The sequence below is a fragment of the Bufo bufo genome, chromosome 3, assembly GCF_905171765.1.
Source record: "Bufo bufo chromosome 3, aBufBuf1.1, whole genome shotgun sequence".
NCBI classification, from domain to species: Eukaryota; Metazoa; Chordata; class Amphibia; order Anura; family Bufonidae; genus Bufo; species Bufo bufo.
Window position 1 is genome coordinate 631,710,392 of NC_053391.1, and position 27,483 is coordinate 631,737,874.

At 42.4% G+C, this 27,483-nt stretch overlaps 1 protein-coding gene across 1 annotated transcript; it reads right to left on the reverse strand.

The window, feature by feature from the left end:
- Nucleotides 1-658: 658 nt before the first annotated feature.
- MEDAG (mesenteric estrogen dependent adipogenesis) lies at nucleotides 659-27,483 on the reverse strand. Its single transcript, XM_040426162.1, has 5 exons — nucleotides 27,105-27,483; nucleotides 14,626-14,738; nucleotides 13,455-13,567; nucleotides 11,780-12,071; nucleotides 659-1,906 (listed from the first exon to the last, which is right to left on the reverse strand). The coding sequence occupies exons 1-5, from the start codon at nucleotides 27,392-27,394 to the stop codon at nucleotides 1,812-1,814; spliced, it is 903 nt and encodes a 300-aa protein (XP_040282096.1). The 5' UTR covers nucleotides 27,395-27,483; the 3' UTR covers nucleotides 659-1,811.

Genomic DNA, 27,483 nt, shown 5'->3' on the forward strand with positions numbered 1-27,483 from the left:
TTATTTTAGCTGGGTCCTACCATCCTGTGGGTGTTCTCAGAAGGGTGGGTCTCGAAATAACTGCCAATCAAAATGGCCACAAAAAACTGACAATGTGTCTGTAGTGTGCATGTAGCCTAAAGAGAAGTTAATAATTACATTTACACAATAAGTAAATGTTTTCAAGATATTTGGGCAGGAAAAAAAGGAGAGTTTCAAATCAAAATAGGTCCACCTCCCCGTCCCCGGTGCAGGCCCAGAGTTAGCATCACCTGTCCCATCCCAAAAATAAACTTTCAAAGAGTATGTTAACATGTGGAGTAAACACTGAGAATTTGCAAACCCCTAGTACAGGCTGTAGATTTTAATGGTGAAACTCGAAAAATTAGAATATCGTGCAAAGTATAGTATTTTCAGTCTAACATATGAGATAGACTCATTACATGCAAAGCGAGATATTTCAAGCCTTTATTTGTTATAATTTGGATGATTATGGCTTACAGCTTATGAAACCCCAAAGTCACAATTTTGAGGTACCCTTTGCTCAGGGGATATGGATTAATTAGCTGACTAGAGTGTGACACTTTGAGCCTAGAATATTGAACCTTTTCACAAAATTCTAATTTTAAGCTGCATTAATGCAATTCCTTTTAATTTGCATTACTGAAATAAATGGACTTTTGCACGATATTCATATTTTTCGAGTTTCCCCTGTATTTTGGGATGCATATGATTTTTTTTATTACTTTTTATTCAAAGGTGACCAAAAATGTATGATTTAGATGTACCACATGAAGGATGAACACTTTTATATTTTAATAGTTTGGACATTGTCGGACAGTATGTTATTTTTAATTGTTTATCTTTATATATCAAATTGGGAAAAGAGGATAATTTAAATTTTTAATACGCTGAATGGGAGGTATATTTTTACTTTTTTTTTTTTTTACTTTTAGTCTAGGGAACTTGAACATGCCACCATCCAATGACTGGGTTTGAAGTTCTCTCTGATCCTGGTCACTCTGGGCTGCAGATGTCACCAAGGGGTTAGAAAACCAGAAGTGCAATATATTGTCACTGTATATTTGCTTTAAAAAGTTACTTAACAAAGATTTTCATATTTAAGTTTGTGCAGTTTGATAATCTAAATTAAAAGTAATATTACCTGTTAGGACATATGAATATAACCCTCCCTACACAGAGCGTCTCTCATTCTACAGGATTCTGCTTATCCTTGCATTATGCTGGCAGTGCATTCAATGTGCATTTTGTAATGCTTAATTTCCCCTGTAGGGGCACTGTAGGGAAATAAAATACTTGCTGCCTGATCTCCCCACAGATGACATCAGGGAACTCTGCAGGAGGACACCCGGTAATCACCTTATCATTGGAGAAACTCTTCTAATAAAGAGGGGTTATCCAAAGCAGACAACCCCATTAAGTGCTTTTATAATACAACATGGTTTATCAGTTTATGAAAAGTACACACCACAAACCCTCTCCCAGAATTACCCACTTACTGATGTACATACAGGGTGGAAAAAAAGAAAAGTTTACCCATTACCAGGGTTACTGCACCAAACAAGTTTCTGAAATGGACCCTGGCGTGTAGGTGTGTCAGGGCTGGTGACTGCTGACATAGTCCGAAACTTCTGATGGATCATTTCAGACCAAGCTCATCAGTAATGGTTGTGCCTAATTGAACTGCCTCGACTTTGTCGGTAACATAAAACGTTAACTAAAGAAAATCTGTAACATCAAAGCCAGTTGGCCAGTTTTATGATAATTTCAATATTAGCCATAATGTCCTCTCTCTGCATTCAGCTCAGTATTTATCCAGCTTGTTCTATTTCCGAGTTCAGCTGCAGAACAGGGGCCGTATCGGTGACATCTTCTTCTTGCATAAAAGGATCTTCGGTGATTATGTCTGAGAAGATGAGAACAGGTAATTTTAGCATATAGACTGACATTCAAAGTACAGATATTTAAATGGGTGCATTAGAGGTGTCCCCAGTTCATAGCTTTCTACATTAGTGACCACACTGTCTGTACATGTAACAGACACAATGGGGGTCATTTATCAAACTGGTGTAAAGTAGAACTGGCTTAGTTGCCCATAGCAACCAATGAGATTCCACCTTTCATTTTCCAAAGGAGCTGTCAAAAATGAAAGGAGGAATCTGATTGGTTGCTATGGGCAACTAAGCCAGTTCTACTTTACACCAGTTTGATAAATGACCCCATATAACTGTGGTCACCACTAGTGGCAGCTGGAGTATTTCCATACAAACTCCTGGGAGACTCACAGCAGGACTTTCCAGCTATCATTCTGTAACTGTGCATGGCCTAGTAAAGAACAACAAAGGATCCTCAGAGTTGTGTCATTAAGGGCTCATTCAGATGACCGTATCAGTTTTTCGTTCTGCAAAACACAGATACCGGCCCTGTGCGTTTCGCATTTTGTGGAATGGAACGTGCAGCCCTATGATAAAAAATGTTTCTTCCATGTTGTATCTATTTTGCAGGCCGATGAAACGGAAGTATGGATGACGAAAGCACACTGTGTTCTGTCTGCATATTTTGCAGCCCCACCGAAATAAATGGGTCCACATCCATTCCGCAAAATTGCAAAAATTGCACAGACATTGCAAAAAAATAGCAAAAAAATAAAATTTTATAACAATAAAAAATTGCACAAAATTGCACAAATATACGGTCGTCTCAATTAGCCCATAGGAAGATGAAACATTGCTTCTGCCAAAACACTTAGGGTCACATTTATTTATTTCTTAATAAGCCCCATATCTGGTCGTGGATCCGCCAAAATTATGTAGACGTGCCGGCCTCTACGTAACTTCGGCGGATCCATCGCCACTTCTAAATGTAAGACAGCTTCCTTTTCTAGACCTGGCATGAGTGGGGAAAAGTCACAGATTGCGGCGCAAAGGACATTTGAGCCGCAATCTGCGCCAGAAATACGCCTAATACAGGAGTATTTCTGTTTTATAATTGAACCCCCTTGTTTTTTTTTTATCACTCTGTATTGCATTTTCTTTCTGTGCTTCTTCCTGGAGCTGGTTCAGTAGGGGGGCTACCATTATGTCCTGGGTACAGATATTGATGACCTATCTTCAGTATCAGATTGGTGGGGGTCCATCACCCAGCACTCCCACAGATCAGGTGTTTTGGGCAGCAGCCTGTGTCAGAAACTATGTAGGATACTCCAGCACTGTGCGTCAAGGCTTGTTTATTTGGAATGCGGCGTCGTAACAACGTGACGTTTCGGCCAGAATGGCCTTTATCAAACTACACGTATGTGACAAAAATTCAAAGAAGCAACAATTACAATAGTGCATACAATCCAACACATGGTGAAAAATATAAATCATGGTAATTTTGGGTGATAGAAAATACAGATGCCATCGAAAGCGTCATATACAAGAAAAAACTGTAAAACACACAGAAAAAAACAGAAAAAGGCAGAGGAAAGAAAGTTAATTTCCATAGCAGGGTAAGTATAACACTCATAGAGTCAAGGGAGACCTGTGGGGGATGTGACGTGCGGTGCGCATGTCAGGAAAGCATTTGGTCTCTATGCTGATCCGGAAGTGGTGCGTTCCACCACTTGCGTGTCAAGGCCTCTCCGGGCCTGGTGGTGCGCAGGCTCAGTATGTTGAAATTTGTCTAGATAGCGCAAATGTAGTACGGGCATTGGAACTAGTGGCGGTAATGAGGTATTGTTTAAGAAGAAAGAGGAAGGGAACCTTGTATCTAGGGGGAAAAACAATGTAAAAAGAGGGATATGTACTGAGGAGTCGGTATAGGGAAAAATATATGGTACCTAGGGGGCTGTATGTGTAGAGTCTATAATTATGATGAAAAGGATATCAAACCATGAAACAAGCCCGATATTCTTTAAATAACCTGGGGAGAAATGAAGAGATACGTTATTAAAAGGACATAATGATATATACATACATATACAAAAAGCATGATGTTATCCTTAGGAGAGAATCAGTATGTGACATAATGGTTACGTGAAGCTCTGTATTTCGTAGTCTCTATTGAGCCCCTTTGGTTCCAGACAGTCCGACTTGTGGATCCAGAAAGCTTCTCTCTTTTTTAGTTGTATGACCCGGTCGTATCCCCTTCTGTGTGGTAAAATTTGCTCTATTACCTGGTATTTAAGTTGTGCTAAGTTGTGGCCCGCAGCCTCAAAATGGGCCGGTACTGGGAGTAGGAGATTCTTATGTCGAACGGATGATTTGTGTTGACATATACGGTCTCGGATCTTTTGTGTTGTTTCTCCCACGTAGATTTTACCGCATGGGCATTTCAGTAAGTATACCACGAACGATGATTAGCACGTAAAGAAGCCTTTTATGGGGAAACTTTTTCCTGACTGGGGGTGATGAAAGTGGGTAGCCTTAAGAACATTAGTGCATTGTAGGCAATGAATGCATGGAAAGGTTCCTGTTTTTTGTACTGTAAGAAATCTTTGTTTGGGAATAGTCTGTGTTGGACCAATGTCGGCTTTAACTAAAAGGTCTCTCAAATTCTTGGGTCGTCGGGTACATGCTAGGATGGGATTTTTAAATTCTAGCTTTCTGTAAAATGGACCAGTGATCTCTAATACTGTTAAGTATATTTTTAGTGGTGGGGTGATAAGTATGGACGAACGGTATACGGTTTAGATTAGTTTTTGGTTTCCTGGACGTTGTGGTCATCCCCTCTCTGAGGAGGTGTTCAGGGTAGCCTCTCTCCTTGAACCTATCTTTCATTTCGGTTAGACGGGTTTGTAATTGTTCACTGGATGTGACAATGCGTTTAATCCACATATATTGTGAGGTTGGGAGAGATTTTTTGGTATTGAGTGCATGGAAACTTGTGTAATGCAACAGATTATTGCGATCAGTGGGTTTTCGATAAAGGTCTGTTGAAAGCATACCAGATGCTTCTGGTAACTGTTGTGTCCAAGAAGCTGATGGAAGTAGGATCAAAGTGGATGGTGAATTGAGTTCCTGGTATATACTGTTGAGATAGGTGTGGAAGTCAATAAGGGAATCCTTGTGACCCCTCCATATGCAAAAGACATCATCAATGTAACGTTTCCAAGTAAGGACATGTTTAGAGAAACGAGCGTCTGGGTAAATGTAAGATTCCTCAAATTCAGCCATGTAACAATTTGCATATGGAGGGGCCACATTAGACCCCATCGCGGTCCCTTGGCATTGTAAGTAAAAGGTGTCTTCAAAAAGAAAGAAGTTGTTAGTAAGAACAAGCTCCAGGATATCCATATAGAAGGATATGGTGTCTAGGTTGCTTAAATTGGCTATGAGACATTTGGAGACGGCCTGTAGTCCCTTGTGGTGTTGAATCGATGTGTACAGACTAGAAACGTCCCAAGTAACAAGTAACGTATCCGGGGGAAGTGGCGGGAGATTGTGAATTATGTGTAGAAAATCTGATGTGTCTAGCACAAATGATTTGGTTTGTTTAATCAAAGGAGTAAGTGAATTTTCCAGAAGAATGGAGAGTGGTGATAAAATGGAGTTGGTAGAAGCCACTATTGGTCGGCCAGGGGGGTTGTGTAGATCTTTATGGATTTTGGGTAACAGACTATTCCCAAACAAAGATTTCTTACAGTACAAAAAACAGGAACCTTTCCATGCATTCATTGCCTACAATGCACTAATGTTCTTAAGGGTACCCACTTTCATCACCCCCAGTCAGGAAAAAGTTTCCCCATAAAAGGCTTTTTTACGTGCTAATCATCGTTCGTGGTATACTTACTGAAATGCCCATGCGGTAAAATCTACGTGGGAGAAACAACACAAAAGATCCGAGACCGTATATGTCAACACAAGTCATCCGTTCGACATAAAAATCTCCTACTCCCAGTACCGGCCCATTTTGAGGCTGCGGGCCACAACTTAGCTCAACTTAAATACCAGGTAATAGAGCAAATTTTACCACACAGAAGGGGATACGACCGGGTCATACAACTAAAAAAGAGAGAAGTTTTCTGGATCCACAAGTTGGACTGTCTGGAATCAAAGGGGCTCAATAGAGACTACGAAATACAGAGCTTCACGTAACCATTATGTCACATACTGATTCTCTCCTAAGGATAACATCATGCTTTTTGTATATGTATGTATATATCATTATGTCCTTTTAATAACGTATCTCTTCATTTCTCCCCAGGTTATTTAAAGAATATCAGGCTTGTTTCATGGTTTGATATCCTTTTCATCATAGTTATAGACTCTACACATACAGCCCCCTAGGTACCATATATTTTTCCCCATACCGACTCCTCAGTACATATCCCTCTTTTTACATTGTTTTTCCCCCTACATACAAGGCCAACTATTCCCTTCCTCTTTCTTCTTAAACAATACCTCATTACCGCCACTAGTTCCAATGCCCGTACTACATTTGCGCTATCTAGACTAATTTCAACATAATAAGCCTGCGCACCACCAGGCCCGGAGAGGCCTTGACACGCAAGTGGTGGAACGCACCACTTTCGGATCAGCATAGAGACCAAATGCTTTCCTGACATGCGCACCGCACGTCACATCCGCCCCACACCAACCCAGGAGAGGTCTGACACGCAAGTGGTGGAACGCACCACTTCCGGACCGGAAGAGAGCCTCATCGCTCTCCAGACATTGCACCGCGAGTTACATCTGCCCCCCTGACCCGCCCCCCACCCTATTTAAGGGCGCCATTTCCACACTTGGTTGCGCTTCTTCATCCAGCGTGTGGATACACGCTATCTACTTTACAGCGCAGCATCCATTGGCGTTTTTCCTTACAGCGGCATTTGGTAAGCCTATTGCATATTAACATATTAACATACTGCCCTAGCCAGCTTGTCCATCTACTGACTCCGCTTCTCACACATATAGTTACTATAGCTACTAGGAACTCCATTGAGATATACACCCTCTATAGCCCTACTCCATAGACGGACACTCCTACCTACTATGGTCAGCCCGACACCACCAGTAGTTATGCCCTCAATAGTATCATGCAGTATTTGCACTTCTATAGGTCTTCCCCGACCCTATGTTCTATATATACTCATTGTGTGAGATATACTTATCATGCTAAATACATAGAATTTGTCCTTAACAACAGTATACTGATTTCCACCCCCACAGGTTTCTCTTGACTCCATGAGTGTTATACTTACCCTGCTATGGAAATTAACTTGTTTTTTTTTTTTTGTATATGACGCTTTCGATGGCATCTGTATTTTCTATCACCCAACACTACCATGATTTATATTTTTCACCATGTGTTGGATTGTATGCACTATTGTAATTGTTGCTTCTTTGAATTTTTGTCACATAGTTTGATAAAGGCCGTTCTGGCCGAAACGCCACGTTGTTACGACGCCGCATTCCAAATAAACAAGCCTTGACGCACAGTGCTGGAGTATTCTCTTTATTATTATATATGGGGTGGGAACCCGACTCCAAACAACATTCTTCCAGAGTGCCAGGAGGTTCACATCTCTAGAAACTATGTAGGGTTTGGAGCCTTCTGTTTCTGCTCCATACAATGAATAGTTTCTGGCACCACAGCTGCCCAAAACCCTAACACTTCCTCTGCTCATTTTGCTACCCTGTATACGGTATTCAGTTAAAGGGGATGTCCAAGATTTTGTTAAAGAAAAACTACAGGGAGCAGGGGGTTGTATGAAATGCAGAAAAAAAACCCTCACCTTTTAAATGTCCCACTACTCCTATGCCACGCTTTAATCTCTGTTGGGCCTGCAGTTGTTACGTGCCATTCATCTTCCATATGACCGCTGCAGTCAGTCACTGGCCTCAGCAGTCACAAGTGCATGAAGTCCACATGACCTCTGAGGCCAATGGTTGGCTGCAACAGTCATGTGAATGATGAATGGCACATAACCGCTGCATGCACAACAGGGATAGGAGCAGTGGGACATTCGACCCTCCCGCAGCACGGTGGCTCAGTGATTAGCACTGTTGCCTTGCAGCGCTGGGGTCCTGGGTTTGAATCCGACCAAGGACAACATCTGCATGGCGTTTCTATGTTTTTCCCGTGTTTGTGTGGGTTTCCCCCTGGTTCTCCGGTTTCCTCCCACACTTGAAAGACAAACTGATAGGAATCTAGACTGTGAGCCCCATTGGGGACAGCGTGAAGCTAATATCTGTAAAGCGCTGCAGAATATGTCAGTGCTACATTCACACGAACGTATTTTGTTTCCGTCTCCATTCCGTTTTTTGCGGATAGGATGCAGACCCATTAATTTCAACAGGTCCACAAAAATGCGGACAGCACACCATGTGCTATCCACATCCGTAAGTCCATTCCGTAGCCCAGCAAAAGAATAGAACATGTCCTATTCTTGTTCATTTTGCTGACAAGGAAAAGCCTTGTTACAATGGATCCGCATTGTTTGCGGATTCGCAATTTGCGGACAGCAAAACACATACGGTCGTGTGAATCTAGCCTAAGTGAGTATAATAAATAAAAAATAAATAAATCCCTACCGCTATGACCCCATAATCACAAGAACGGGGTCTGCACACATTCCATTTAAACTCTATGGGACTGCTGGAGATAGCTGAATGCTGTACTTGGCTGCATCTGGAAGTCCCATAGCAATGAATAGAGCAGTGCAAATGCACGATTGCTGCTCCATTCACGTGAGGGGACCCAGGACCTCTGTTCTTGTAAATGGTGGGGGTCTCAGCATTTGACCACTGCCAATCTAACAGTTATCCCCTATCCAGTGGATACAGGATAACTTGTTGCTGAAATACTCCTTTAAAAAGCCTCTGTTAGCATGAAGAACTGTATTAAACCAGGCATACTGCCTGGTAGGGTTGATGATGCTAATTAAAAATATACCATTCATTAGTTTGTAGCTTGAATGGCTGCAGACAAATCATTACTTGTATTGTTATGTAAATTAGTTAGTTGGAGCACCAAGAGGCTGACTGTAGCACTAGGAGCACTACTACAGCCAGGGGCGGATTGGCCATAGACCTTACAGGGAAATTTCCTGGTGGGCTGATGCCCAGGGGACCGCCTGAGCCCTCCTCACGGCCGGCCAGTGGAAGTTTTTGGGGATGTATTTTGTGCTTGTGGCAGTATTTTGTGATGGACTGTGGTATTTGGCTCTGTTGTGGTGGTATAATGTGCCACAATATGGTATTGCTGGCCCTGCCTTCCATCAATTTGAACGCGACTACAAAATGGGGCCACTTTTAGTATTTTTTCCAGGGCCACTTTAAGTTCCCAGTCCACCCATGACTACAGCTATGCCTCAGTGCTCAATACATTCCCCCCTCACATATGATTTATACGGCAAGACACCTCGTCTTTCCCTGTCTTCTGGCGCCTGTGCTGTGGCTCACAAACTTGGTGTCTGTGCTCTACATCTGCTGCAGCTTGCTGAGCAACGCAGATTCACAATGTGCAGGCGCCAATGACATCATTCCACCCAGAAGTGGAGGTGTCAGCGTATTAAGAGACAGAGGGAACTTGAACCATAGAAATCAATGAGTACCCTCCAGACTCTTTATTGTGTATATGTGTAACACCCAAGAGTTGTGTTACTACATGCCTCTACGCCACTACTATCTTCTAAGTTCCTTTACATTGTCATCTGATGTAATTTACAGTATGTCTTCACAAATATGCATATAAAACCATTTTAAATTCTATAGTTCCTGTAATTTTATTAGGTTCACTAGCAGGTGGCAGCAATGCATTGGCCAGGTACAAGCCACAGTTTAGTATATCTGAGCTGGAATGAATTATTACAGCTTAGCTCCCCCCCCTGTGGAGGTGTGGACTGTTCCCACATCCTGCAGCATGGGTGGAGAAGGAAGTTAGTCAGTGTAGCCCACTCCCTGCTAGGGGTAGGGTGTGTGTGTGTGTGTGAGGAGTTCCCCTGCATAGGGAAGACAGCAAGGATCTTGTCTCGGCTGAGACCTGATCACATCCCCAGCCTGAGCAACTTCAGCCTCAGCTGGATGAAGAAGCAGAAACTGCATACAACCTACAGAGTTCCAGGAAGAAAGCATCCCCTGAGAATCCATCTGTGAGTTAAGTCCAGAGACCTAGGAGAAGCCATTCCCTCCTCAGCTATTCTGTCCCTGAACAGCAGAAGTTACAGAAGAGCGCAGAAGATTAGTTCCTGCCACAGTTACAAGCAGACGACTTATCCTGCAAGTTTACATTTAAAGTGCAGAAGTATTTATTCCTGCCAATCATTGCTAAAACCTGCTGGGACCAGAGACCAAAGCTGTATACTGCTTGGATACAAATTATCTTCAGTAAAGAAACCCTTGAACTTCATCTAAAGGTCTGGACATCATTTCTGCTGCAAAATTCCTCTATCACTCCTACTATCACTACACTCAAATTTATTGCAAGTGAGCCAGGAGCCAGGAGTCCAACCGTACCCAGGTAGGAGACATCGTTGACACAATTATCACCACCTATAGAGACATTATAGGCCATTACACCACTCTGGCATTCCTAATCTGGGACGTGCGTTATAACACCTTGGAAGGGCCTTGGGGTAGTACCCTGCGCTCGCTGCAATTGGTGTCACGATAAAATATAGACTATTATCCAACCGTATCCTGGCCCACTGCATAAGTGGTGTCAGCGTACCTGTTCCTGGTCAGGATGGCTGCCCTCATAATTATGTTCAGAAAAAATAATAAAAAAAATAATAAAGATTAAAACTGGAACAGATTAGAAAAAAGTATTTGTATCACTATTTTTGATCGGTGGAGGACCAACACCTGGGACCTCCACCAATGAGGTGTTTGAGAAAGCTCTGGCGCTCGCAGTAGTGCCGCAACCTTCTCAAGGTTTCCCATGTGACGTGACTTTCATCAGTCACATCATGGCCTAGGTGCAGCTCAGCCCCATTGATGTGAATGGGGTTGAGCTGCTATACCGAGCACAGCTGCTATACAATGTACGGTGCTGTGCTTGGTGAACTGAGAGAAGGCCACGGCACTACAGTGAGCTCCGGTGCTTTCTCAAACAGCTGATCGGTGGTGGTCAGGCGCCCACCGATCAGCTACTGATGATTTATCCAGGGGATAGGTCATTAGTATAAAATTCCTGGAAAACCCCTTTAACTGATAGAGAAAAATATTGGCAATGCGTTCCCTTTAAGACAGAGTTAAGGGGGTTGTCTCACTTCAGCAAATTGCATTTATCATGTACAGAAAGTTAATGCAAGCCACTTACTAATGTATTGTGATTGTCCATATTGCTTCCTTTGTTGGCTGGATTCATTTTTCCATCACATTATACACTGCTCGTTTCCATGGTTACGACCACCCTGCTATCCAGCATCGGTGGTCGTGCTTGCACAGTATAGGAAAAAGTGCTGGCCTCTCTGGTGGCTGGGACCATGGGAGCTCACATAGGCTGGTGCTTTTTTTCTATAGTGTGCAAGCACGGCTACCACTGCTGGATTGCAAGGGTGGGCGTAACCATGGAAACAAGCTGTGTATAATGTGATGGAAAACTGAATCCAGCCTGCAAAGGAGACAATATGGACAATCACAATACATTAGTAAGTGCCTTGTATTAACTTTCTCTACATAAATGCCATTTGCTGAAGTGAGACACCCCCTTTAAGCAGTTCTTCTATGCGAGGTCAAAGCAACTCCCTAATCTTCAGCTTCCTGGACCCAAGCCTTAGCTGCTTTAACACCAGAGTTTTGAGGTTTGAAATGCTGTAACATATATTAATCTAATATTAATGCACTCATCTTACCCAAAGAGAATATACTTGGTCTCCGATCATGATCCAAACTGCTGCCTAATCTGATTAATGGTGTGGTCATCTTTGACAGGAACAGTCTCACTCTCTCTTTCCTGCTATTGTTTGTACAGTGCAGGTTCAGAAGCTTCCCGTGCAAATCGCACGTTTTCTTGCTCAAACCAAACCAGTAGAAGAAATCCACAAGGACATCAAGCTTGAAAGTGTATGAAAAACTCAGGTTGTCTTCTGTCAGGACAAAGTCTTGCCTCTGAAGGTACTCTCTTACATCGTTGTAAAGGTTAAACTGGTGAGAAAGAGAAGAGACGTCAACCATGGCAGTCTTCCAAATTCTGGGTGCAGTCAAGAAGCCATATAGAAGGTGCAACATAAACTGGAAACAAGCACAGTGTGCGAGGTGTGTTCTGTCCACTGCGGTTTCTCTATCCCCGATCATGTCGACAGGTGGGTTTGTGTTTTTGGGTGGGAGTTCTTTTGCTAGTATGATATTTTTATAGCTACATTACTATATAGTTTGAGGGTTTATGGACGCCCCCCCTATATTTTAGAACATGAGATGATTTATATGTTGCTACTATTTAGGAGTATGATTACATTCAACTTCCTTATAGGGGAATATAGCTCCCTTCCCCCCTCCATATTTGACATGTTTGACATCTTTTTCGGGTGTATTGGAATCAGTGGTCAGTGATTCGGTACAGCTACACTACAGTGTCTTTGATGTTTTGTCCCATGGTTTATCATTTTAATCATGTATTTTTGATTATTCATTCAATAAATTGAGGATATGTTTATTATATTCCTTTGGGCATTGTGTCTTTGTGAGCAATTTATATAGGTTTGGGTAACAAACTGTAGCCTGACTCTTCACTATACCCCTTCTTTAGGGGGAAAAGAAAATCACGCATACAGCAGTGGTCTGTACAGTAATCATTGCAAAAAGTGTCATTCTGAAAATAGATCTAGGCCGCTGAATTTCTAAATTTATGATACGACTTTTTAAAATTGTTTTGACGTGTGAAAAATCAATGCCAATACTGCACCAGTAGGGGCTGCTGGAAGATGTGACATTAGTTACTTGTAATGTGAACTTTCATACATTATTACTAGCACTACATACAGAAGATCCTAAACTTTGTAAACTTACAAGACTTTGGCAGTCATTCATTAACCAGAAATACGCCTATATTAGGCGTATTTCTGGCGCAGATTGCGGCACAAAGGTCCTTACCATTTTCTACTCCTGGTTTAGGCATAGAAAATGGTATAAATGTAAGACAGTACGGAAGCTGTCTTACATTTAGTAGAGGCGGTTGATCTGCCGAAGTTATGTAGAGGCCGGCGCCTATTCATAACTTCGGCGTATCCACCGCCAGCTATTGGGAATATTGAGATTGGCGTCTAAAACGCTGGTCTTAATAAATGACCCTATTTGTGTTTAGTTATATACCGGTAGCTTCATTTGAAGTCAAAGTAACAATGACATTCTTTCTAAGGAACTTTACTAAGGAAAGGATTCAATGTATCCATTTAAAGGATTAAAACATATCTAGTAGAATGTATTGCATGTAACGGGATGTATTTATTATCTTCTAACTTAATTCTATTGCTTTCTTTACCTCAGTTACCAAGGTCAGTGCAAATTATTGGAATAGAATTGCAAATTCACCTGTAGTTGATAATTTTCTCCCATAACGGAGGATATAACATCGTTCATACCAGCTTCCAGCCTGGTTCTGATCTGTGGATGTCGTGTATTTACAATGACGGCAAATGTTTTAGCTGCAAGAAGTAAGATATTTTAGGCACATCTATTACTTGATGTAAAGTGCAAATAAAATTCACTGCATGCTTCATTATAAATCTTTATCATCTGGATAAAAGGTGGTCTTCTCAAAGAGGTGGTTGAGTGGTTTCACTTTCCAGAATCTAGCTAGACAGTTTCCCAAAATGGTACAAGGTTAGTACAAAGGGGTTAGAGAAGTCAGACCTGTTCTGAAATCTTGATCAGAAAGACTGAAGATGAGTCATCTGAGACTTCTTGGCAGGTCATGACCCTGAAAGTCCACCATTTACTTGGACTGAAGAACATGGACTAACAAACTTAGGACTGTTTTCCTAGGGGTCATTATACACCAAAAAAGAACAGATCTAGGCTACATTCAGACAAACGTATTTTGCTTCCATGTCTGTTCCGTTTTTTTTGCGGATAGGATGCAGACCCATTCATTTCAATGGGTCTGCAAAAAGTAATATCCGCATCCGTATGTCCGTTCCGTAGCCCCGCAAAAAAGATAGAACATGTCCTATTCTTGTCCGTTTTGCTGACAAGCATAGGCATTGTTACAATGGATCCACCCAAAAAGCGGATGCCATACGGAACGTCATCCGTTTTTTTGGCGGACCGCAAAACACATACGGTCGTGTGAGTGTGGCTCTAAGGACAAGGTGGAATGGAAACATTCCCAAACTTTACTTGTAGGACTGTCATCCCTTGTAGCAAAGTTTATCACTGTTTGACAGTGCAACTGCTCTTTGTAAAATGTGTTGTGCTAAATGTTCTTCATTTTTGTGTAATACTGATGCACGCCCTGAAAGCAGGACCTGTTTTTTTTTTCTGTTCCATGAAATTTCTAAAGAAAGGTACATCTTGTGTTGTAACTGGTGTTTGGGTCTGGTCTTACTGTACGATATGACCTTCTCTCTAGAATAACAAGTCTACACGAAGTCAAAGATTCATTGATCAATTTAAAAAGCTCAAGCTCCAGTATTGTTTTCAAGCCCTGAGTCACCTGAGATGTTTTAAGAACCAGAGTAAACTCCATAATGTATCATTGTACCTGTGGTAGAGGTGCTGTTGACTTTTTTGGCATTTGTTATAAATAACATGGGCTTTGCTAACATCGTTTCTCTGTAATCCTTATAATCTGCATGACTGCGTAGAGTGACTTTTCTGAAAAGATAAAAGAAAAATATCAGCTATTGTAAAAAAAATATATATACAGTACAGACCAAAAGTTTGGACACACCTTCTCATTCAAAGAGTTTTCTTTATTTTCATGACTATGAAAATTGTAGATTCACACTGAAGGCATCAAAACTATGAATTAACACACGTGGAATTCTATACATAACAAACAAGTGTGAAACACTGAAAATATGTCCTATTCTAGGTTCTTCAAAGTAGCCACCTTTTGCTTTGATTACTGCTTTGCACACTCTTGGCATTCTCTTGATGAGCTTCAAGAGGTAGTCCCCTGAAATGGTTTTCACTTCACAGGTGTGCCCTGTCAGGTTTAATAAGTGGCATTTCTTGCCTTATAAATGGCGTTGGGACCATCAGTTGCGTTGAGGAGAAGTCAGGTGGATACACTGCTGATAGTCCTACTGAATAGACTGTTAGAATTTGTATTATGGCAAGAAAAAAGCAGCTAAGTAAAGAAAAACGAGTGGCCATCATTACTTTAAGAAATGAAGGTCAGTCAGTCAGCCGAAAAATTGGGAAAACTTTGAAAGTAAGGGCTATTTGACCATGAAGGAGAGTGATGGAGTGCTGCGCCAGATGACCTGGCCTCCACAGTCACCGGACCTGAACCCAATCGAGATGGTTTGGGGTGAGCTGGACCGCAGAGTGAAGGCAAAGGGCCAACAAGTGCTAAGCATCTCTGGGAACTCCTCCAAGACTATTGGAAGACCATTTCAGGTGACTACCTCTTGAAGCTCATCAAGAGAATGCCAAGAGTGTGCAAAGCAGTAATCAAAGCAAAAGGTAGCTACTTTGAAGAACCTAGAATATGACATATTTTCAGTTGTTTCACACTTGTTTGTTATGTATATAATTCCACATGTGTTAATTCATAGTTTTGATGCCTTCATAGTCATGAAAATAAAGAAAACTCTTTGAATGTGAAGGTGTGTCCAAACTTTTGGTCTGTACTGTATATATATACAGTCCTGATCAAAAGTTTAAGACCACTTGAAAAATGGCAAAAATTCATATTTAGCATGGCTGGATCTTAACAAGGTTCCAAGTAGAGCTTCAACATGCAACAAGAAGGAATGGGAGTGAGACAAAACATTTTTTGAGCATTCAATTTAATGAAAACAACGAATAAACTGACACAGGCTGTTTTTCAGCTGATCAAAAGTTTAGGACCACACCTCCAAAAAAAAACTAAACCCCCCCCAAAACAGAAATCTAACTTCCAAACATGAACTCAGTAATGAGTAGCTCCGCCGTTATTGTTTATCACTTCAAAAATATGTTTCGGCATGCTTGCTGCAAGCGTTTCCATGAGGTGAGTGGGAACATTTCTCCAAGTGGTGAAGACGGCCGCACGAAGGCCATCCTCTGTCTGGAACTGTTGTCCATTTTTGTAAACTTACCTTGCCATTCTTCCCCAAAGGTTCTCAATTGGATTTAGATTGGGGGAACACGCAGGATGGGCCAAAAGAGTGATGTTATTCTCCTGGAAGAAGTCCCTTGTCCTGTGGGCATTGTGTACTGTAGCGTTGTCCTGTTGAAAAACCCAGTCATTACCACACAGACGAGGGCCCTCAGTCATGAGGGATGCTCTCTGCAACATCTGGACATAGCCAGCGGCCGTTTGATGCCCCAGCACTTCCTGAAGCTCCATTGTTCCACTGAAGGAAAAAGCACCCCAGACCATTATGGCGCCCCCTCCACTGTGGCGCGTAGAAAACATCTCAGGTGGGATCTGCTTGTCATGCCAGTAACTTGGAAACCATCAGGACCATTAAGGTTAAATTTTTTCTCATCAGAGAATAAAACTTTCTTCGACCTTTGAATGTCCCATGTTTGGTGCTCTCTTGCAAAGTCCAAACGAGCAGTTCTGTGGAGTTCAAGGAGACGAGGTTTTTGAAGAGGTTTTTTGTTTTTGAAGCCCTTCAGTCTCTGATGCCGTCTGATGGTTATGGGGCTGCAGTCAGCACCAGTAAGGGCCTTAATTTGGGTTGAGGATCGTCCAGTGTCTTGACGGACAGCCAATTGGATCCTCCGGCTCAGTGCTGATAAAAAATTTTTGGGTCTTCCACTTGACTTTTTTGTTCCACAACCCTCCGGATCATTTAAGAAATTCCAAATGACTGTCTTACTGCGTCCCACCTCAGCAGCGATGGCGCGCTGTGAGAGACCCTGCTTATGCAGTTCAACAACCCGACCACGTTCAAAAAGGGAGAGTTTTTTTGCCTTTGCCATCACAACGTGTGACTACCTGACAGAAAATGACAATGAATCCACATCTTTGCACAGATTTGGCCTTTTAAAGGCATGTGGTCCTAAAATTAGGATCAGCCGAAAAACAGCCTGTTTCAGTTTAATCGTTATTTTCAATTAATTGAATGCTCAAAAAATGTTTTGTCTCACTCTCATTTCTTCTTGTTGCATGTTGAAGCTCTACTTTGAACCTTGTTAAGATCCAACAATGTAAAATATGATTTTTTGCCATTTTTCAAGTGGTCTTAAACTTTTGATTAGGACTGTATATATATATATCCTAAATAAATGTATTGAAGACATCTGTCTAGAAGAGTAAAGGTGGATTCAGACGAACCAATAATTGTCCAGATTATCGGGAATGACCATTCCTGTGAACGCCTGTTCCCAATAATCTGGCAGTCTAAATGTGCTGCCGAAAATGCTAATTTATTGGGTGATCCTGTTGTTTGTACAGGCACCACCGATCATCATTTCTGGGCAGCAGATTGTGCTCTCTAAACAGCGATGTATTGCCCAGAATAGCGATCAGCTAAACAGCAAAAGCAATCAATCGTCCTTAAACTGTGAAGGAGGACGCTGCATGTATATACAGCGATCTCCTTCACTGAACGAGCAGCCGACTGTCGGGAAGGAATGATTCCTTCCCGACAATCGGCCGCTCCATCGGCTCGTCTACACCTGCCTTTAGGTGCCATCCTAGGGTTTGTAAGCAATCATTTTACTAATGTTTAATGACATCCTAAAAAACTAGTCTGGGTTGTTATAACATGTACATCTTCCCAATTCCTCATTTCTCTGTCATTTGGCCTGTTTAGTATGGGGCAAGGGAGAGCTTTATTATGTATTTCCATTTTGGAACCAGTGCGCGGCCAGTGGTGTAATATGGACCAGGGCCCAGTTCTGCTATTATGACCATTAGCAAGGAAGAGAGTTTGGGAAACTGGAAAGTTTCAATTATTTATGTGTTCTTTTTATTAATTTCTTAAAAGAATCTGTCACCAATTTTATACTGCCCTATCTACACTGGCGACAGGGAACCTGACTCATGCTGGGTCAAGTTCTACAATTGACTCAGTTATTTTGCTAAAATCGCTATTGAGCAGTTACAGCACAATATAAGGCATGAGATTGAGAGTCCTCATATTCGTGAGCTCCTAGCTCTTCCTGCCCCCTGCCACTGATTCACAACTCTCTTCCTATAGCGGCATGGGGACAGGATGAATCAGGAGCTCATGAATATGAGGACTCACAAGCTTGAGTACTGTAATGAGCGGACTTCAGCACTCGGCTCATGCTGGAGCTGCTTAATACTGATTTTAGCAAAATGACAGTGTCAGGTCAAGGAAGTGACCAAATGTTATGCTCAGGGTCTGTGCCACCAGTATATGCTGCTATTGCATAGGGCCACATACAAATGGTGACATATTCCCTTTAACCACCTCCTCCATGTTTTCTATTCTAATCTGGCTTACACTTTAGAAAGCTTTTGGTTGAACATTCTGTTAATATCTATTCCTCCAGACACCAATATATACATCCATGTTCAGCAAGTTTTTTTTTTGTTTTTTTTACATGGGGAGAGTGGGGAGGCTCCTCTGGCATTGGCTTATCCCTCGAAGGGAGGTCTCCAAATTGGTGGGTTCAGCTGACTTTTATCTGATAGGTGTCTATGGGCATCATTAAGCTGGTCATACACTTAAAGGGGTTATCCAGGAAATGATAATGATGACCTATCCCCAGGATAGGTCATCATTATCACATTGGCGGTGGTCCCTTGATTCCTGTCCTGCCTGATGAGGAGGCCTCCCCTAGAAGTGTATTGAAAGAGCTGCCTCTCCTTTGATTTCTGCTTCAAGCAGTCAGGGAACACAGTACATAATAAGATAATGGATATAGCCAGCATTATTCACCAAGTGTCTTAAATCAATGAGTCTTTCCAGAAATCTTCCCATCTTATTACCATACACAAAATAAGAGGTGAAACACATAAATAAATAACAATTATACTAACTAATAACTAACTACTAACTTTGTGAAGAGTTATAAAGATTGCAGCCAGGAAGCTAGGATGATGAATTTCAAACTATTTTCTTCACTCACTCAGCTGCTTATCTAGAGGACTTTCTTCCCTTTCTGTAGGCAGGCAGCAGCTCATCAAGCAACTACTGTATGTCCCCCAAGATGCATTACAATTAGCTTTTGTTATCCCCTACCTCAACTGCATAAAAACAGTCCCTTACATATAGCCCCGGAGATACATGGTATGCAATGCCCCACAGTTTCCTTCCCCACTGTCTAAACAAAGGTATAACTATATTTGTCTATGGAATTTAGAAGTAGAGATGAATGAAAGGTGCCTGGGTTGCTTTACCTTCTTCACTATGAGATGAACACTCTAGCTCTAAGGTGAGGGGAAAGGAGCAGGGGAGCTACTGAGCATGCTAGTCAACCTCTGAATGCAAGAACAGGTGGAACAGAATGATAAACAGCAGAGGTCGCTACCAGAGAAGAAAATATAATGTACATAAAAAAGAACAATATTTGTATTGCATGTGTAACACTGTGCCTGGTAAATTACTGGAGGGGGTGCTGAGATGGGTGAGGTAAAAACAATTCAGAAAGCTGGGATGTTTCAACGAAGTGTAGTTTGCTGAGGAACCTTGTTCAAATTGTTTTATGGGCTGGATTTTTTGGAATATCAGATAGATGTTGGTAGTTGGACTTGCCATTTCCTCCCCACTCCAGTACACCACTTTCACCTAGCAGGAGGCAAACCAAAGTGCAGCTGCTGGGCTCATTAACGGGATAAATACAGGGCTGAAATGCTCATTCAGTGTCAGTGCCTGAAAGCTGTAAGACCTGCTTGTTGAGCCATGCCTGAACTAACACTAATGCTGAGAGATAGGTGAGAAAACCTTATGTATAGTTAGCGCACAGACGGACAGGTATTTTTTATTTTTTTTGTTTCTGTTATGGTTTATTGTTCACGTGGGTTCAACCAAATGAATGTTGGGATGTAACTGCTTGGAAGAGAAACGATATTTGGACTTTTAACTTGTTGGAGCCTGTGGATCTGTTATCGCCAACCCCATCCCCAAAACCAGATAGTGACAAATATATTTCACAATAATACTTCATTTGAAATATATACTATTCATTGCACAGTAATATGTTTCATGGGATAACTCTTTAATAAATAATCAGAACATAAAGTAAATGAGAAATTTTTTGTAAGATTTTTTGTCAAGAAAAAAAAATATTTCTCAACGAGGTACAGACTTGGAAAATTCCCTAAATCACTGTTGGATCCTTTCTATGTGTCATTAGTCATTTCTACTGAGCTCACATCCTTTCTGCCTTCTGCTTCCTAGATGTGATTGACTGACTTTGGAGTATTTTGTCCACTCCTGTCTTCATATGTCAAATTGAAGCCAAATATGATGTCTGTAGTGCCCGACTGCCAAAAAATAATGGACAGGACATTAAAAGCAAACAGGCGCATTTCAAAACTGTTACCAACGCCTGGTTTTTACTAACACAGGCTAAAATTTAATTTAAATATCTAAAAATGTTCATTTAATATACAAGATGTTTATTTTTCTTTTTTTTTTTTTACTATAAACTACCACAAAACCAGAAATCTGTAACGTACTTATTAAATAGTTCTCTTGGATGGCTCACAATTGGCATGTTATATGGGCTGATCCCTGACTGCAGGAGAAGGAATGACATCAGCCCTGGTTGTGCCAGTAATTTCTGATACATTTCCATTTAGTTTCCCACAGCATCACATCTTTAAAAGGAACAGTGGAATTAATCATTTGTTTAATTGGAAATCCAATAGAGTTATTTTTTTAAATTGCCAAAGATACTTGCAAAGTCATCTCATGCAAAACATCGCGTCTATATGTGCTTTCCAAATCTATGGTCATCAATAGTGTTGAGCAAAGCGAGCCTAACATAATAGATCCGAAGTCGCTTCGTTCAAAACTTCGTTTGACTGCTGTACAGAGACAAATTTCCGTACAGAATTCAAACAAAGTTTTGAACAAAGCAAACGGCAAATGTAAGGGCTCCGGTGAGGCAAATTTGTTATTCCCAAAGTCTCGTGGGACTTCAGTGAATAACGTCAGGATTTGATTTTTAAACTTTAAAACTATTTTAAAACGTAGATCTGTAATCGTCGGCACCATAGCCGACTTTGGATCCATGTTTTAAATTATTTCAAACGTTAAAAATCAATGGCTGAAGTTAATCACCAAAGTCTCACGAGACTTCGGAAATAACTCACTTTGCCTCTCTGGAGCCCATACATTTTTCTGTTGTACGAAGACCCGTCTCCATACAGCATTAAAACAAAGGTTTGAGCGAATCAACTTCGGATCTAGGATCCAAAGCTTGATTCGCTCAACACTAGTCATCAATATTGAGTTGATGCTCCATAGTCTAGTGGCTGTGCATGGTATTACAGCCCAGGCCCATTCCCTTGAATCGGACTGAACAGCACATAGGCCATGAGGCCAATGAACTTCAAACAGTTGATCATCGGGGGTGGTGGGAGTCGGACCCCCATGTATCCTGAGGATAAGTCATCAATATTTTACTCACAGAAAACCCCTTTAAAGGGTTTCTGTCACCCCGCAAAACTCATTTTTTTTTTTTTGGATAGTTAGATTCCTCATAGTGCGATATAGCAGAATATAATGCTCTTACTTACTTTCATGCGGCCGATTCTTTATAAAACGAACTTTTATAATATGTAAATGAGGGCTCTACCAGCAAGTAGGGCGTCTACTTGCTGGTAGCTGCTGCAGAAATCCGCCCCCTCGCCGTGTTGATTGACAGGGCCAGCCGTGATCTCCTCCTCCGGCCGGCCCTGTCAGTAATTCAAAAATCGCGCGCCTCGCGTCATTCGGCGCAGGCGCTCTGAGATGAGGAGGCTCGTATCCTCAGCACTCCCTCAGTGCGCCTGCGCCGATGACGTCTTCTCTTTAGGTGATGTCATCGGCGCAGGCGCACTGAGGGAGTGCTGAGGATACGAGCCTCCTCATCTCAGAGCGCCTGCGCCGAATGTCGCGAGGCGCGCGATTTTTGAATTACTGACAGGGCCGGCCGGAGGAGGAGATCACGGCTGGCCCTGTCAATCAACACGGCGAGGGGGCGGATTTCTGCAGCAGCTACCAGCAAGTAGACGCCCTACTTGCTGGTAGAGCCCTCATTTACATATTATAAAAGTTCGTTTTATAAAGAATCGGCCGCATGAAAGTAAGTAAGAGCATTATATTCTGCTATATCGCACTATGAGGAATCTAACTATCCAAAAAAAAAAAAATGAGTTTTGCGGGGTGACAGAAACTCTAGATTTGCCATTTACACCATTTTATAGGTGTAACTAAAATCCAATGTCTAAGAACAGAAATACAGTTTGAAGCATGTTCCTTATAAATCGTTATTATACTCCAAGCCACAACCTATTATATCTTCTATAGGCTTTCACATCTGCGTTTGTACTGGATCCGTCATGGTTCAGCAAAAACGCCTCTGTCGTGATAATACAACCGGCTGCATCTGTTATGAACGGATCAAGTTGTATTATCTCTAAAATAGCCATGACAGATCCGACTCTAAAACCATTGTAAGTCTATGGGCGCCGAATCCGTTTTCCGTTGTGTCCGAGAAAATGGATCCGGCACCATTGACTTACATTGTGTTTTATGCCGGATCCCTCTTGCTCTGCATCCCGCGATGCACTCGAAAAAGCTGCTTGCAGTGTTTTTCTGTCCGGCATGGGAACGCAACCAAACAGATTGAAATGCATCCTGGTGCACTCCATTCAGTTCAGTTTGGTCCCCGTGGATAATGAATGGGGACAAAACTAAAGCGTTTTCCTCCGGTATTGAGATCCTATGACGGATATCAATACTGGAAAGGAAAAACACTGATGTGAAAGTAGTCTTAGCCCAGTGCATGTATTTTTTATATTTTTGCAATAACATCAGCAGTGATTCATAGTAAGGCCAGTATCAGAGGCATAGCTTGTGATTCATAGTAAGGCTGGTATCAGAGGCATAGCTTGAGCGTCCTGAGTACTAATGCTCTATAACAGGCCCTAACATATCTTATTGTGTAGCAATGGGGGCTCTGGGCCCCTTCAGGCATCAGGCCCTGGTGCCTTTGTTACTTCTGCACCCCTTATACCTAGTCCTTGTCCAGATTCACACAGGGCAGTACAATGCAGGTTACTTTTCTTGTTCAACCAACTCCATGGTCCTAAGGCCTCTTTCACACGGGCGAGATTTCCGTGCTGGTGCAATGCATGAGGTGAACGCGACGCACCCGCATCTTATCCGGCCCAAAACCATGACGCCCGTGAGAAAGAGGCCTAAAAGGGCAGAAAAGTATTAAGGAAAGACAGGCTAGATTCACAGGTATACATATTTGCTTTAGGCAAGGATACAGGACTGAATAGAAAGTCTGCGTCAAACACTGTGAACAGAGCCCTGAGGCGAATTCAGACATGACAGGTTTGTTGCAGAAATGTTTGTGACTGAATATTCGCTCCATCCATGTAAATGGGGCTGTTTCTGCAGCATGTGCAGGGATATTTACAGACCCCATAGAGATGAATGAAACTGTTGTGGAAATGCCAGGAATCCCAGCATACTGGGTAGCGGTCAGATCTCTGCCGGACCCTATTATGGTCAATCGGGCCGGCGGGCATTCCGGTAACATCCGGCAATGTCAGATCTGGAGAAATCCAGCAGGCTACCGTCTGCCGGAAGAGCCTGCCGCAGAGCTGTGCCGTCAATGTGAAAATAGCCTTATGTGAGATGAAAAGACTGGTGTGATCTGTTCTATTTAGGAGATCAGTTCTAAGTACTGTTACCTCTGCCTACAGAAGTCCCTACAGAAGTCCCCACAAGCTCTAATATTTTTATATATATTTTTTTTTTAATGTGCAAGGAAACACAGAAGCATAGACCAATTATGGCAGAAAAAGACTGCATTGTCCAACTAGTCTGCTCTTATATGGCTTCCTTTTTATTTTTCTCTAAAGGTATATGTTGATCCCATGCATGTGTACAGTATATACACTTACTGATGATTTTCCAACCACATCTGCTACCCCTAACTAATTCCTGATTGTGCTCCCTTGTTCTCCTGTTCAATTTCTCGTTAAAAACACTTTCATTCTGCACCTTACATTTTATCGTAAAGTAGTTTGTCCAGGATTTGTATATTGATGGCAATCAGTATCTAATCGGCAGGAGTTCAGCTGTTTCAGAGTTGCTCCGGCACTGGAACTACACAGGTCCATCCATTGTGCAGTGGACGGAACGTGTAACTGCACACTGCTTCCATTCGCTTCAATGGTCAGCGTTGCAGTGACCAGCTCCCTCCATTGCACAATAGACAGAGCTTGTAGTTTCGGCGCTGACTTCCAGCACTAGAGCTGCTCTCAAACAGCTGATCACCATGGGTGTGGATTGTCCAAACCGCGCTGATCATATATCGATGACCAATCCAAAGGAGAAGCCATCAATATTTAAATCCTGAAATACCCATTTGAGACCCTCCGCCATTTTTGTAGACCATCTTTGCACCCGTTCTACTTTACGAATGTCTTTTGGTAGGTGAGGTCTCCACAACTGTACACACTACTGTGGTCTCAATATTAGCATTCTCATTATTGACCAAGGGTGCACAACCTGGGGGACACATTCTCGATACCATTCTGTGCAGCCCTCAACCATTTGGTAACAGACGTGTATATCTATGTCTTGTGGATGCTCACATGTATCTTTCATGTATTCTCCCATAAGATGGGAGTCCTGGAAGTGTAACTAGACATTTCTGATATATACTGTATGTTCAATATGCCATAAATACAATATTTCAGTTGGTAATACCCCTTTGAGTTTTATTTTCGGCCTTTGGAATTGGTTCAGTCTGACAGTGTGGCCCCCCAACCAGAAAAGGTTGTGCACCCCTGCTTTATGCAGTGGGATCACAATCTCCCTTTTGCTATACCTCTAGCTGTACAGCCCAGTATCTTACTTAAAGTAACATAGGGAGTCATTTATGATGCTGAAATACGCTGAAATTAGGTGTATTTCAGGCGCAGATTGCGGCGCAGTGGTACTTATGCCAGGTCTAAATAAGCGGGCGAGGAAGGGCCGTCAGGCCCATCTCATTTACAATCTTCTACGCCTCTTTCAGGCATAGAAAATGGTCCTTATGTAAGACAGCTAGGAAGCTGTCTTACATTTAGAACTGGCGGAGGATCCGCCGAAGTTATGAACAGGCTGGTACCTCTTCATAACTCTGGTGGATCCACCGCCAGTTTAGGGGTTTATTAATACTGCAAAAAAATGCACCACACGGATAAGCCACTGACTATACTGGCTAGTCATAAATGCAGATATTAAAAAGCTGAGACTTTCGCCAATATATTCCTGTCAGGAAAATATCGGAGCCCTTCATGCACCACCGTTTTGTGTAGGATGTCCTTGTGGTGCATGTGGACCACGCCGACATCCTCCACCGTATGCATTTTTTGCTGGGGATAGTCGTTTGCTGCGGTCCACATGCGGTGGGGCTGCTCCCCCAATGTAAAACACGCTACAGTGTTAGGGGTTGAGCCGCTCCTCCAGTATTGCCACTATATTTCTGTGTTTTTGTCTTGTATTATATTTAGTGTATGTGCCTTTACCTGGCACTCAAACACTCTTTTGCACCTGGTGACCTCCATCACAGGGTCTGATATGGGCGTGGCTTGCAGTCTTGGCTTTGTTCACATTGCACTAGTTGTCCTGCTAGGCGTTTGTGTGGAAGCTTGGCTGTGAGCTGGATTACATCACCTTCAGACCCTGTTCACACCATAGTTAGCGTAGTGGTAGGACCCTTTGCCATGCTGAGTGACCGTGACGTGGTGCATGATGGGCTCCGATATTTTCCTGACAGGAATATATTGGCGAAAGTCTCAGCTTTTTAATATCTGCATTTATGACTAGCCAGTATAGTCAGTGGCATATCCGTGTGGTGCATTCTTTTGCTATATGATTGTATTTACATCCGCACAATGCTCCGTTTTGTGTAGGATGTCCTTGTGGTGCATGTGGACCGCGCCGACATCCTCCACCGTATGCATTTTTTGCTGGGGATAGTCGTTTGCTGCGGTCCACATGCGGTGGGACTGCTCCCCCAATGAAAAACACGCTACAGTGTTAGGGGTTGAGCAGCTCCTCCAGTATTGCCACTATATTTCTGTGTTTTTGTCTTGTTTATTAATACTGCGTCTAAAATGCCGGTCTTAATAGTTTGTAGGTCTGAAAAAAGACATGCATCCTTCCAGTTCCACATGTTATCCTCTAAAGTTTATCCAAAGGAAGGCAAAAAACCCTTATGAGGCAGAAGCCAATTTTGCTTATTTTAGGGGGGGAAAGTTTATTCCTGGCTCCAGTCAGGCAATCAGAATACCTGGATCAATGACCCCTCTCTAGTAGCTATAGCCTGTAATATTATTACTCTCCAGAAATACATCCAGGCCCCTCTTGAACTTTTAGTGAATTCACCATCACCACCTCCTCAGGCAGAGAGTTCCATAGTCTCACTGCTCTTACCGTAAAGAATTCCCATCTATGTTGGTGCACAAACCTTCTTTCCTCCAGACGCAGAGGATGTCCCCTCATCACAGTCACAGTCCTGGGGATAAATAGATGATGGGATAGATCTCTGTACTGACCCCTGATATATTTATACATATTAATTAGATCTCCCCTCAGTCGTCTTTTTTCCCTAATTTTGATCATCTTTCTGGGTCCTGTAGTCCACCCATTCCAGTTATTATTTTAGTTGCCCTCCTCTGAACCCTCTCTAGCTCTGTTATGTCTGTCTTGTGCACTTTCCTTCTGCCTGTCCTCAGAACCTCTAGGTCCTTTACTTTCGAAGCCCTGACAAACACGGAACTGCCAATACGATACTCAGACGGGGATATTATATTTTACATGTCATAACATGGATACATGCGAAGAAGACAACAATGTGTTTAGTAGAGAGTGTCTATGACAGCAAACTCACCTCTGGATATAATTATTAATCTTGCATTGACAACCATCAATGAGGGCAGAGCCGTCACTAAACAGGTTGAAGCCTCCTGTGCCGTTATTAGAGGTCAGCATGTCATCCTCCAGGGTCAGGTAGTTGGATTGCAGATCTACGAGCAGTTTCAGGGGTAGCAGAGCTATCTCACAGTTGGCAGTGGTGGCTGTGGACAGGATGTCTGAGCCCACCGATGAGAAGCTCAACATGGAATTGTTGCTGCTAAGTCGCTCCAGATGGGACTTGTTTGTTTCTTCCCCTGTAGCCATTGTGTTGTCTCCAAAAAGTCACAATGTAAAGTTCTGCAGCAAACACTGAGACCTTCTCTTGGTGTGGATGATGCAAAACTGCCTGCTCC

What these genes read in the sequence shown, in the direction of transcription:
- MEDAG (XM_040426162.1), bottom strand. Translation starts at nt 27,394, where the DNA reads ATGGCTACAGGGGAAGAAACAAACAAGTCCCATCTGGAGCGACTTAGC. An exon ending in ATTAATAATTATATCCAGAG is followed by an intron (nt 14,739 to 27,104) that starts GTGAGTTTGCTG and finishes TTATCTTTTCAG; the next exon opens with AAAAGTCACTCTACGCAGTC. An exon ending in CAACAGCACCTCTACCACAG is followed by an intron (nt 13,568 to 14,625) that starts GTACAATGATAC and finishes TACTTCTTGCAG; the next exon opens with CTAAAACATTTGCCGTCATT.